This window comes from Marmota flaviventris, chromosome 10 (assembly GCF_047511675.1).
Source record: "Marmota flaviventris isolate mMarFla1 chromosome 10, mMarFla1.hap1, whole genome shotgun sequence".
NCBI classification, from domain to species: domain Eukaryota; kingdom Metazoa; phylum Chordata; class Mammalia; order Rodentia; family Sciuridae; genus Marmota; species Marmota flaviventris.
Genome location: NC_092507.1, coordinates 122,517,256 through 122,531,443, shown reverse-complemented (window position 1 = coordinate 122,531,443; position 14,188 = coordinate 122,517,256). Strand labels below are relative to the sequence as shown.

Here is a 14,188-nt window from a genome sequence, read left to right as displayed (position 1 = left end):
AAAGACCCAAATAGACTCAGACATTCACAAATACTTCTTGTCCCAATTGTAGAATAGACACCAAACAAGAAGGATCTTTCCATTTTATTAGATTAAAAAACCACAACAAAATGAACAAGGAACTGGGGGAAAGATGGGGAAAGACATATAGAGGAATGGGCAATCAGAGATATTAAGGGCAGAAGTAGAGAGAGAGGGAAGATCAAGAGCCCCATTTTCAGGCAGGAAAGAGTTTTCTAAGGACTAGACATTTCTTCATTTGATGACAATTTTCTGGCGCAAGGCTCGGGGCCCAGAGCCAGGGAGGGGCTCAGGAGGTGGGGGGCCAGGGCCCAGGGCTGAGGCAGTAGGAGGCAGTCCATGGGCAGTGATGTACTTCTTGTAGGCCTCACGGATGATCTTGAAGGCTCGAGCAGTGGCATAGGGGATGTCTGTAACAGGATCCCGGTACAGAGCTGGACGATGGGTCACTGGGCAGACCTCCCGAACAGGGATCTTTGGGGGCCGACCTTGGGGGAACCATTCCTCAAATGTCGCATCATCACTGAATGTGATGAAGGTACGCGAGCAGCGAGCAGGTGGGATGACAGGTCCAGTCCCAGCACGGGGAGCCAATGAGGAGGCCGCGGGAGCAGGATCAAGTCTGAGGACAAAAGACAGGGAGAAAACACAAGAGCTGAGGGGAAACAGAGTCAGAAGGGAAGAAATCCGATGAGGAATGAGGAAAAACGGGAGTGGTGGGCATCCTGAGAGAACCTCCTAGATGATGGTAGCTGGGAAGAAATGTGAGGCTAGAAAGAAAGACAGGAAAGAGAGAAGAGAGGCTGAAAGAAAGGAGCTGAAGGGAGGGCAGATTCTGAAAGGTGCAAGTCAGGGAGGCTGTGAGGAAAGCGGCGAGCTCAGCAGGCTGGCCCACTTACCCTTCGACATCCACATTCTCCTCCTTGGGGCCCAGCTCCCCGATAAGTGGCACCGTCATCGAATGATAGGTGATTATAGGCCCAGGGCACTTCCGTTTCTTGTGAACCTGTTTCTTTTTGTCAGCCTCCAGTCGCTCATATGTCTCTTCAGTGTCACCGGCAGAAATGAAAAGATGGTCACTCTTCCCTTTCCCACACTCAATTCTGTTCCATAATCTCTCAATTATCTCTCTGGCCACTCCTACGGCTCCCTAACACCTCCCACTTCAGGAGTTTTCTTCTTACCCCTCTTCACATCCTCCCTACCCCTCCTTTCTCAAGTAACTTGGGTTCTCAAGCACTCAGCACTGAAGAACCTCAAGCTGAAAGGGACTCTGTGACAAGGCGCCGGTTCCTTTTCCTGGGTGCTGGACTCTCCTCTATGAATACGCTGTCAACTACGCTGCTCCTGGCCAAGAAATGGATTACACTCTTTCCTCCCCAGGCTAATCATAATACCCACTCCACTAAACCACTCCTCATACCACAGTTTTGATTCATTACCTCAATCCCCCTGTATCTAGTACATTCTTTTGTATTTAATTATTTTTGTGATATTAGGGGTTGAACCCAAGAACCCTCTACCATGGAGCTACATCCTCAATCCCCGCATCTTTTTTTTTTTTTTTTAAATGGAAAGATCTTTTTTTTTTTTTTTTTTTTTTTAGAGAGAGAGAGAGAGAATCTTTTTTTTAATATTTATTTTTTAGTTTTTGGCGGACACAACATCTTTGTTTGTATGTGGTGCTGAGGATCAAACCTTGGCTGCACGCATGCCAGGTGAGCACCACATCCCCAGCCCCGCATCTTTTTTTTTTTTTTTGAGACAGGGTCTCGCTAAGCTGTCAAGGCTGACCTTGAACATATAATCCTCTTGTCTCAGCCTCCTGGTCAATGGAATTACAGATGTGTGTCATTGCACCCCTAGTACACTCTTCTATTACTGTACCTATTACAGACTTTGGCAGAGGCTGCAAGCTGGCAGACCATTAAGTGTTTGATACTGGGGATTAAACACATGGGCACTCTCAACCACTGAGTCACATCCCCAGCCCTATCTCACTGAGTTGCTTGGCATCTTACCATTGCTGAGGCTGGCTTTTAACTCTAGATCCTCCTGCCTCAGCTTCCCGAGACACTGGCTGAGGCACGTGCCACTGTGCCCATCTGATCTGCAGTGTTTTAAAGAAAAACTGTAACTAGGTAGGCAAGGGGGTGTACACCTATAATCCTAGCAACTCAGGAGCCTGAAGCAGGGGATTGAATGTTCAAGGCCAGCTTTGGTAATTTACTGAGACACTCTCAAAATATAAAATGGCTGAATGTAGTGGCCCACACCTGTAATCCCAGTGACTTTGGAGGCTGAGGTAGGAGAATCACAAGTTTGAGGCCAGTCTCAGCAAATAAAAAGGGTTTAGATATAGTTTGGTGGTAAAGCACTGCTGGATTCAATCCCTATACCAAAAATAAATAAATAGGGCTGATGTGTAGCTCAGTGGTAGAGTACCCCTGGGTTCAATCAGTACTGGGGATGTGGCTCAGTGGTAGAACACTTGCCTAGCACTCATGAGGCACTGGTTTTGATCCTTAGCAACACATAAGTAAATAAAATAAAGGTATTGTGTCCATCTACAACTAAAAAAACAAAAACAAAAATTGGAACTGTTGACATTTAGAAATTGGGAAATGATATTTAAATATAGATTTCTGGTTCCTTTTTAATTTTTATTTATTTATTTATTTTTTTAAAGAGAATTTTTTTTTTAATATTTATTTTTAGTTTTCGGCGGACACAACGTCTTTGTACGTGGTGCTGAGGATCGAACCTGGGCCGCACGCATGCCAGGCGATCGCGCTACCCCTTGAGCCACATCCCCAGCCCTCTGGTTCCTTTTTTAAAAAACAAAGAAGCCAGTTGCAATGGTTCATGCCTGTAATTCCAGCAACCTGGGAAGCTGAGGCAAGAGGATCGCAAGTTCAAAGCTAGCTTCCATAACTTAGCAAGGCCCTAAGGAACTCAGCAAGACCCTTGTCTCAATATAGTAAAATTTTAAAAAGGGGCGGAGCTGGGAATGTGACTCAGTGGTTAAAAGCCCCTGGGTTTAATCCTGGTATTGAAAAAACAAAACAAAGAAACAAGCACACACAAAAAAAGGGGGGGGGGAGTATAGTGTGGTGGTGCATGCCTGAAACTCCAGCTACTCAGGAGGCTGAGACAGGATTACAAGTTTGAGGCCAGTCTCAACAATTTATCAAGATCCTCAACAACTTACTGAGACCCTGTCTCAAAATATAAGGGGTGGGGGATGTGGCTCAGTGGTAGTGTCCTGGCTTCAATCTCCGGTACAAAAGAAAAAGAAAGGCAGGCAACCTGGCAACCTTGAGTTCACGTTCTCACTGGGAAGCAATCAGGCAGACTATTCCTCCCTAAGCCACCTCAGTCCTTGCGCTGGCTGTACTTTGTGTCACCTACCTGGACCCCATGACCCTGCTCTATGGTAATTCACAGTTGGTACATGTCTCCTCCTTACAGGCAGTGAGTGTGATCCACATTACCTACGTGTCATCAGCGTCAGGAAGCATTCCACACATTATAGGCACTCAAAAGTATTTGTTAATGAATAAATAAAAATACTCCTGTTCCCTCTCTTCTGAATGAACTCCACATTTCTGTGTCCTTCTTGTATGTGGGAACTGTGAACAGAATTCTCTAACGTCTGACCATGAAAGGAGTGCTCTGGAAACCTCTTCAGTGACTGAAATGCTCTTTTACTTGAACTCTGGTAATATTGCTTCTTCTACTTTGACCCAACTTTCAATCCCTTGCCTTCTTTCCAAGGCATCCCTCTGTTCTGTGGACCTCCTGCTCTATTATCAGCCAACTCACCCATATCCTCAGCTCCTCACTCAGCATTCCTTACACAACTTGCTTTACTGGAAACCTGGTCATCCACTGAGGCCACTGCTCTCCCTGCAGCCTTCTGGTGGAGGCTGCTCATTCTCTCATGTCCCACGTAGGACACACCTGTATCCTACTGAGCTCTACAATGCAGATGCAGGGTTTAGATCACTTTTCTTCCACCTACCTGCAGACCCTTCTCTTTTGAGACCAGTACCAAAGTCTACAATAATTTCTCTAAGTCACAGTCATTCTCTTATGAAGGACTTCGGCAGGAGTTTCCACTCTTCTCCACTCCAACTCCTATCATCTTAGGTTATCCTGATGATTTCAAAGCCTGGAGTCTTGATATCACTCATGGTTGATGATACTTCTCAATCATTAGATGTTTTGAGGGCACCTACTCTTTTAAAAGTACTGGACTATTATCATATGTTTATAATTATATATCCTAATTAAAGCCAATATAATTACTATTTATCATTATTATTATTTATTATTCTTTTGGATGTGTGTGGTACTGGGGATTGAACCCAGGGGCCTCTACCACTGAGCCACATCTCTAGCTTTTTTTTTTTTTTAAAGACAAGCTACGCTTTGTTGGTTTGAGGTTGGCCTCAAACTTGGGATCCTCCTTAATTAGCCTCCCAGGTAGCTGGGATTACAAGTATGTGCCACAGCATGCAGTTTAGAATGAAAAATTTTTAAAAAGTTATGAAGCTGGGCATGGTGGTACATGACTGTACTCCCAGCTACTTGGGAAGCTGAAGCAGGAGTATCCCAATTTTGAGGCCAGCTTGGGCAACTCAGAAGGACGGTCTCAAAAAATAGAAAGGGCTGGGAATATGAATGCAGCTGAATGGTAGAGTGCCCCTGGGTTCCATCCCAGTACCATAGGGCGGGGAAAAGATCCATGAAAATACATTCTAAAGATGTTAGGGCTGAACTAAATCTTTTCTCAATCATTGTGCTCTTTTGGAGTCAAGTTGTCTAAATTTCATAACTATTGTTAAACTAGGATGGCTTCGGTACAAAGTGGTTAGGGTAAATAATCTTCCACTCCACAGCAGAATTATATTTGACTTATTTTTGATCAACTATATATATCCTTGGTCAAAAAACAGAGAAAGAGCTGGGGATGCAATCAGTGGTAGGGCACTTGCCCAGCATGTCTGAGGCCCTGAGTTTGATCCACAGCACTGAAACAATAAAACAAAACAAAAAATCCCCCCAAACAACAACAACAACAACAAAAAACACCATAAGGAAGAGATTCAGGAAGAGAAATAAATACTGAAGGTGATTCTACTTGCGTTTTCACTCAATAATAAGTATATCTCAAAAAAACATACAATGGGAGGTAAGAATCTGCTGTTTGCTCTATCTCTCATTTACCTCTCATGATTTGAGACTATTTTGCAAAAGGAATTCATAATTTTAGACTGGGTACAGTAGCTGGGTACTCCTGTAGTCCTATCTACTTGGCAGGCTGAGGCAGGAAGACTACAAGTTCAAGACCAGCCTGGGCAGTTTAGACCCTGTCTCAAATAAAAAATAAGAAGGGGATTTAGCTCAGTGGTCTAGCACCCTACCCCCCACATCAACTGAAGATATTTTTAAGAATATGTACAGTAAAGCAATTTATCTCATGAAAGGACTAACCCTTGGGGCTGGGGATGTGGCTCAAGCGGTAGCGCGCTCGCCTGGCATGCGTGCGGCCCGGGTTCGATCCTCAGCACCACATACAAACAAAGATGTTGTGTGCGCCGAAAACTAAAAAATAAATAAATATTAAAGTTCTAAAAAAAAAAAAAAGACTAACCCTGATTTTCCATTCTCATGATTATCATTAAAGAGGCATTATTATTATTATCCCATTTTGTGAACAAAGATAGCAAGCAAGATGGTGGCTGGTGTGGTGGTGCACACCTGTTACTCCAGCTACTTGGGAAGCTTAAGGCAGGACAGTCACAAGTTCAAGGCCAATCTGGGCAACTTAGCAAGACCCTTTCTCAAAATTGAAAAAAAAAAAAGGGCCAGGGATATAGCTCAGTGGTAGAGTGCCTCTGGGTTCAATCTCCAGTACTACTTGTTTATTTTTTTTAGTTATACATGGACTGAGGATTGAACCAAGTGTCTCACATGTACAAGGCAAGTGCTCTGCCACTGAGCCATAACCCCAGCCCTCTAGTACTACTTAAAATAAACAGTTAAATAAATAAAAGCAAATAAGATGAAGAAGTAATTTGCCTGCAATCTTAACACAAGTGAATAGTGGAACTATTTGGTATGGTTCATGGGATCAAATCCAGGAGCTCTAGCATGCTAGGCAAATGTTTTACCAGTGACCTACATTCCCAATCCCTAGAACTAGAATTTAATTCTATACAATTTTTATTTTTTATAAAAATACCTAAATGTACCTTATTCTTCAGAGCCCACATAACTGCATTTTCCCTTGCTCTTAAATACCTATTCTTATTTATGTCTTCTGATTCCTTTGTCCCAAATCTGTCTCTCTACAGTTCTCTGGTCCTCCAGGTCTCAAAAGTTTTTCTTATGCTCCTCAGCCTATCTCTACCTATTTTCCCTGAAACTACAGACTGACCCAATGAACGTAAGTTGAGCTCTTCTGTGATCTTGGCCTCTCTGAGCAGCTCTTCTTGGGTCAGTGGTCTCTCACAGTGGGGCCCCTTACGCCGCCGGGACTGGCCCTGTCTTTCCTGTACCCGAAGAAATGTTTGTCGTGTATGTTCAGCTGTAGATTGGCGCATGGACTTCCGACCTGGAAAAAGTCAGATGGGAAGAAATCTTTTGAAGTCACGTCTACCTTCTTTGTTTATTTACATATTTTAAAATTTTTTACTTGGATATAATTTCAAACTTACAAAAAAATTGTAAGAACTGTACAAACACCCATGTATCTCCTTAATTTACATTACCTATTGTTAGTATTTTGCCCCATTTTATTCTAATTTCATTCTCTGTGTGTGTTTTCTCTAAATGATCTGAAAATTAAGCTGTACATATCATGGGCTTTATTCCTAAAAATAGTGTGTATTTCCTAAAAAAAAAAAAAAGAAAAAGGATTTTTCTTACATGACAGTATGCTTATCAACTTCAGTAAACTGAACACTGATAAAATAATTCATCATCACATTCTAATTTTGTCTATTGAAAATTTCCATACTCACTGTCAGAGCCATCATCCTGTAGTTCAAGTGGCAACAGCGCCTTCTCTTCTCGGGCCTTCTGAGAGCTACCAGCTGGGGTGCTAACCTTTCGAGGTCTCAAGCTCTTTAGAGGCTCCTGGACACAGATTACAATTAGATACCAGAGAACAAAGAGATAAGGAGAAAGATGAGGATCTTAACAGACAAACTAGCACTGTAGAAAATGGGACCAGTGTGGGGAGCACTGGGACCCAATGATGGAGAGAAGAGGGATTATGAAGGTCCAAAAAACCCAAGATTCCTCCTGTACCTTATAGGCTTTAGTGACTACTCGGCGCTTCCTTCTTGGCTCTTCTGTTTCTCCATCACTGGATGGTTCATCCCCTTCATCAATATCAAAGTCAGAGTCCACCTCATCCTCTGTGTCTGACTGGTCCCCTTGATACTCATCATCTCCAGATTCCTGAGAACACAATGAGAGTGGCTGGCAATAGACTTATTAATATCCCTTCATAAAAAAGAGAATTTCTGGGGCTGGGGATGTGGTTCAAGTGATAGTGCGCTCACCTAGCATTCGTGAGGAACTGGGTTAGATTCTCAGCACCATATAAAAACAAAATAAAGACATTGTGTTCATCTAAAACTAAAAAATGAATTAAAAAAAAAAAGAACAGAATTCCTTGGGCTGGGGCTGCAGCTCAGTGGTAGAGTGTTTACTTAGCATGTGTGAGGCACTGGGTTCCATCCTCAGCACCACATAAAAAAATAAACAAATAAAATAAAGGCATTCTGCCATCTACGACTAAAAAAAAAAAAAAATGTGGTTTGGTCTCTACCTACAAGAGTCTAATAGTCTAGCTGAGCACAGTGGCACACGGCTATAATCCCAGTGGCTTGGGAGGCCAAGGCAGGAAAACCACGAGTTCAAAGCCAGCCTTAGCAATTTAGCGAGGCCCTAAGTAACTTAGTGAGACCCTGTCTCAAAATAAAAAAAAGAAGGGGCTGGGGTTATGGCTCAGTGGTTAAATGCCCCTGGGTTCAATCCTTGGTACCTCTCTTCCCCCCCAAAAATAGTCCCATAGTCCAGTGAAGCACAGGACATCGTCATAATTTTTTTTTTTTTTGAGAGAGAGAGAATTTTTTTAATATTTATTTTTTAGTTTTCAGTGGACACAACATCTTTGTTTGTATGTGGTGCTGAGGATCGAACCCGGGCCGCACGCATGCCAGGCAAGCGCGCTACTGCTTGAGCCACATCCCCAGCCCATAAAAAAAATATTTTTTGATTACACTAAGTTATTATAGTGAAAGGATATGGATTAAAACCAGCAAAGACAAAAGATGCATAGAGCAGAGTCCAATTTTCCTCTTCCACTAATTCTGCCAGTAACAATGTGTAATAACTTGTACCTAATACTGCCAAACAAAGGGGCTCACCCAGGTTTTGTGTTCAGGATTTTTATTTGGGTGGGGGTCTCTGTCACTGTGTGGCTTCTCAGTTACTCAGATTTTGGCCCCTCCCAATAAAAACATTTTAATACAAAGCAACATAAAGTACCAAATGGCAATACAATGTTATAGATCAAAGAAGACTGGTGGTCCAAATCTAACCTTTAGAGTTCAATCCTTTAAACCAGAGATCAGAACACTTTTTCTGTAAAGGGCCAGATAGGGAATGGGTCAGTTTGGAATAAAACTTGTAGTTTACTGACCCATGAATTTATTTTATTTTTTGTGGATGTTGGGAATTGAACCCAAGGTTTTGCACATGCCAGGCAAGCACCCTACCACTAGGTCACATCCCCTGCCCCTGAACCTTGATTTAGACTATAAAGGATGAAAAGAACTTGAGTCATAGTTTAAAATAGTATTTAGACAGCCAAGAGGGAAGAGGGACTCACAGGCATGTGGAAAGACGGAAAAAGGTTCAGAAGCAGGAATGTACATAGAGTGCTTACAGAATAAAGTTTTTTTTGGGGGGTGGGGGGGTACCAGGGATTGAACCCAGAGGTGCTTACACCCTGAGCCACATCCCCAGCTCTTTTTTGTATTTTATTTAGAGACAGGGTCTCTCTCACTGAATTGCTTGGGGCCTTGCTAAATTGCTGAGGCCGACCTAGAACTCAAAATTCTGTTGCAGTACCCTCCCCAAGCTGCTGGGATTATAGGCACATGCCACTGTGCCTGGCAGAATAAGGATTTAGACCCAAGTAAGCCAGGTTTATCTCTGGCAAGAAACCTTAGCTGGTTGCTTTGGCTCTAGCATAACCTCCTTCCAACAGTGATTGCCCTATAAAATTTCAAATTAGGTCTATGGAGAAAATTAAATGTCAAGCTAATAACTATGATTTAAACCTGCAGCTTACTGACTTTTAATCCTCTCCCTCTCCTTACCTATAGCAGTATTGATAATCATTGTTGAAATCAACTAAATTTTCTGAAAAAAAAATGTATTATTCCTCAGGTGTATTGGGATGGAAAAATATTTGGGTATTATTATCAATAATGGGAAGCCACTGAAGATTTAGGGGCGTGTATAAGAGATGTTCCAGAAAGCTCTGAGGGTTAGTTAGATGTGCTGTAAAAGCTAGAAAATCTGAAGTACAGCCTAGGCCTGAGGTGATACAGGTTAAGGCTAGAATGGTAGTCACTCTGGAAAGAAAGGGGGGGAAAGTCACTTAAGGGGAGTCAACTGGGACAAGTGCAGTGACACACACCTATAAAAAATATGTATTATTCCTGTAATCCCAGTGACTCAGGCACTGAAGCAGGAGGACTGCAAGTTCAAGGCCAGCATCAGCAATTTGGGAAGATCCTGTCTCAAAATGAAAAAAAATGTAAAAGGGCTGGGGAAGTGGCTCAGTGGTTAAGTGGCCCTGGGTTCAACCCCAGTACAAAAGAAATAAAGTGTGTGTGGGGGGGTTGATTGGGTTGAAACCACTCAAACATGTGGATCTCCCTTCAATCAGTGATGCAGATTGTTCTTATCTTGATACACAGGTTGCAAAGCAAGCACATAACACAGATGGTTGACACTCTATACCAGCCAGAGTTCAATCCTGCACTGATGACCATCATTTCCTCCAAACTGATGTTTGTGAAAGACAGCCTAGGAACACATTAATCCCCTCAGCTCTTAATCTAGTATTAAGCCATATCACCACAGGGTAGCTCAACTTCCCATTAGAAATGTTTTCATTAAATTATGGATTTACTACCATTCATTTAGCATTTATCAAGAGTCATTGACAGACATGGCTAGTTAAGGCAGTGTTTTTATATCATCTACCAACCCCATTACTTTATATATATATCTTATATAAGGATGCAATGATAAATTCTCCTTCATGCTGAATAAGGTTGTCTTTCTTGAAGTACTTGTATGCCTCTTTCTTACTAAAAAAAGAAATTCAGACTTTGGCTGCCAGGAAGCTCACAGCTAAATTTAATGTCAATTGCTATTACCATTTTAGCATAGGCTCCTGGTACAATTACTTCTGACCTGTCTCTATTTTTGCTGTTCTTACTTTTTGTTTATATTATAATCCTCCTTAAATCCTTTTTGGAAGCTTAAAGGGTACATATTAAATAACGACTCGTAAAACGACAGGAATAGGAAAACAGGCCTTGGAGGAGAGATGAGAATGTTCTATTTTAAACTATTTGATTAGTGCTGTATCAGTAATGACTCCCAGTTACTAAGTCCTGGGGATTCTATTTTCTTAATTTCTCTTGAACACTACTGTCCATGTAACATTTTCCCCTCTCTGGTGCTAGGGATCCAACTCAGGGCCTCAGACATGCTAGGAAAGTGCTCTACAAAAGCTATACCCTCTGCCCCTGTCCCATGGTTTCTGTACCGGGGGAATGAACCCAGGGGCACTTAATCATATTAAGCCCTTTTATTTTTGAGACAAGAGTCTCACTAAATTGCTTAGCGCCTTGTTGAGGCTGGCCTTGAACTTAGAATCGTCCGGTCGCTCAGATTATAGGCTTGCACAATTACGCCCAATATTTCCATGGTTTCTCTACTTTCACTGCCCCCTTAAGATTATTTTCCTCATTACATAATCATTCCTCACTCCCAGTATTAGGGAACTCAAGGTGCTTTACCACTGAGCCACATCCCCACTCCTTTTTTTTTCTAATTTTTAAAAATTTTTTAGTTGTAGATAGACACAATAACTTTACTCTTATGTGGTACTGAGGATTGATCCCAGTGCCTCACACACGCTAGGCAGGCACTCTACCACTTAGCTACAACCTCAGTACCCCCAGCCCTTATTGAGACAGGGCCTCACTAAATTGCTAAGGCTGGCTTTTTTTTTTTTTTTTTTTTTTGGTATCAGGATTGAACTCAGGGGCACCTGACCATTGAGCCACATGCCCAGCCCTATTGTGTATTTTATTTAAAGACAGAGTCTGAGTTGCTTAGCACCTCGCTTTTGCTGAGGCTGGCTTTGAACTCGCCATCCTCCTGCCTCAGCTTCCCAAACTGCTGGGATTACAGGAGTGTGCCACTGTGCCTGGCTCTAAGGCTGGCTTTGAACTTGTGATTCTCCTGCCTCAGTCTTCAGAGCCACTTAGATTACAGGTGTGCATTTATAGAACTTTAATGACTCTTCTCAGTCCTCCAAGTAAAGAGCAAACTCCTTAACACAGCTCACAAGGCCCTACATAATCTGACCCAGGCCTTATTAATTACTATTCTACCCTTTAGCATTACTAATTACTATTCTCGGGCTGGGGATGTGGCTCAAGCGGTAGCGCGCTCGCCTGGCACGCGTGCGGCCTGGGTTCGATCCTCAGCACCACATACAAACAAAGATGTTGTGTCCGCCGAAAACTGAAAAATAAATATTAAAAATTCTCTCTCTCTCTCTTAAAAAAAAAAAAATAATAATTACTATTTTCCTGGAAAATGAAAGTAGAACTTACCAGGATCTCCATACCTTTATACATTCTACCCCACTTCTTTCTGTGGACAACCCCACTGCCCCCACTCCCACACTTCTTATCCAGCCAAGGCCTACTTCTAGACTGTTTTCAGCTGAAACATCATCTCCTTGGGGATGTCTATCCCCACCAAGACCCTGGCACCTACAAGTTATTACAGCATCCTATGCTTACCTCTTGTTTCAGTCCTTATCACGTGGTATTTTAATTGGCTGTGAAGCTAGTCAATTCCCCCACTGGGGTCTGCGATATTTAACAGATCACCAGGGTTTCTGGCATGCTAGGCAAGTGCTCTTTTTTTTGGTGGGGGCATTTTACCATTGAGCTACATTCCCAATCCTTTTTACCTTTTTATTTTTAGACAGAGTCTAACTAAGTTGCTTAGGACCTGGCTAAATTGCTGAAGATAGCCTTCAACTTGTGATCCCCCTGCCTCAGCCTCTTGGGATTATAGGCATGTGCCACCACTACACCCTAATTGGCAAGTGCTCTACCACTAAGGCATACTCCCAACCCCAGGGCAGTGTTTATTTATGTATGTATGTGACTGTGTATGTATTTGGGAATGAACCCAGGGGTACTCTATCCTTGAGGTATTCCTAGCAGCCCTTCCCACTTTATTTTTTGGTACCAGGGATTAAACTCATGGGTGCTTATCCATTGAGCCACATCCCCAGCCCCTTTTTTAAAAAATACATATTTTTAGCTGTATATGGACACAATACCTTTTATTTATTTAATTTTATGTGGTGCTAAGGATAGAACCCAGTGCCTCACAAGTGCTCTGGATTCGCTCTACCACTGAGCTACAATCCCAGACCCCTTTTTATATATTTTATTTAGAGAGGGGTCTTCCTGAGTTGCTTAGGGCCTCGCTAAATCGTTGAAGTTAGTTTTGAACTTGTGATCCTCCTGCTTCAGCCCCACCGTCTGGCTCTTCAGCCCTTTTTATTTTGAGAAGGGTCTCGCAAAGCTGCAGAGGTTGGTCTCAAACTTGAGATCCTCCTGCCTCAATCTTCCGAGTCTGTGTGCCATTGTGCTTGGGCCGGTTGAATTGTTTAATACTGTCTCCCTAGAGCCTAAGACACCCTATGGCACGCTCTAGATGCTTGACACATATTTAATGATTAGAAAGATTTGGTCAATATAGTTAACAAGTGTCAGCCCAGTCCAGACACTGATCTAGGCACTGTATGTATAACGGGGAACAAATCTAACTTTATAAAGTTTACAATCTAACGGAAAAGCAAAAACAAGTAAGCAAACCAAATCAAGTTTCAAATTTAAAATATGTTCTACTAAGGAAATGAAGAGGGACTCTTTTAGGATAGGTAAGGAAGGGTCATCTAAGAAAACATTTCCATAGAGACTTGAAAGCTGAAGAGGGGGTTATCGAGCCCGGCCCCTTTCCGGGGTCCCTCCCGGTCCGTCGGGCAGTGCACACTAGGGGCCTAACCTCGACGCGCCTGGGGTTCTGGACGTCCCAGTGCGCAGAGGCACCACGACCGCGGGACGCCTGCGGAGGCCTCCTCCGTCCCGGACCCACCCCCGCGTCGAGGGCTGGCCTTTCTAGGCCTCCTTGACCCCGCCCCGCGCCCGCGTTTCCACCAGCTCTCAGGGGTCCTCTGGGTTCCCCGCCCCCTCCTCCTTTGTCCGGGGTCCCTTAGCTTCCTCCCTTCCCAGTTCCTAGGCCCGGCTCTTGCCTCAGTGAAACCTCCGTAAGTCGTCTGGTAGAACTCATCTTCTTCCTCTGCCTCCAGAAGCCCAGAAAGCCTGTTCCCAGCGGTCTTCCGGGGGGCCCGGCCCCCAGCCAAACTCATGTCGCCTAGCGAGACTGCGCGGCCACAAGGGCCCGCTCACCCAGCTCAGTTCCTGGAGCTCGGCGCTCGACACTACTACCTGCGGGCGGCCGCCCACGACGGAAGTCGGGCGTCTGCAGGCAGATGCAGCAGAGCGTCGAGTGCACCCCCCCCCCCCACTCAGTCCCGCCTCTAAACCAGTTTTACTCATCAGCTCCACCCACTCTAGCGAAGAGCTTCCAAGGCCTCTGACCTGGCTTGCTTGGTGACACCAGGACCCTCGCTACCCTACGTCTAGTTTGTTGTTGTTGTTTTTGTACCGGGGATTGAACCCTCCAGCGCGCCCCCCTCTTTTTTTTAAATTTTATTTTTGATTTTAAGAGGTCGGTCTTCCTCTGCTGC

At 43.6% G+C, this 14,188-nt stretch overlaps 1 protein-coding gene across 1 annotated transcript; it reads right to left on the bottom strand.

The window, feature by feature from the left end:
* Window positions 1-69: 69 nt before the first annotated feature.
* Vps72 (vacuolar protein sorting 72 homolog) lies at window positions 70-13,872 on the bottom strand. The gene is made up of 6 exons (XM_027953679.2): window positions 13,691-13,872; window positions 7,342-7,494; window positions 7,053-7,167; window positions 6,467-6,643; window positions 921-1,065; window positions 70-643 (listed from the first exon to the last, which is right to left on the bottom strand). The coding sequence occupies exons 1-6, from the start codon at window positions 13,805-13,807 to the stop codon at window positions 256-258; spliced, it is 1,095 nt and encodes a 364-aa protein (XP_027809480.1). The 5' UTR covers window positions 13,808-13,872; the 3' UTR covers window positions 70-255.
* Between the last annotated feature and the right edge of the window lie 316 nt (window positions 13,873-14,188).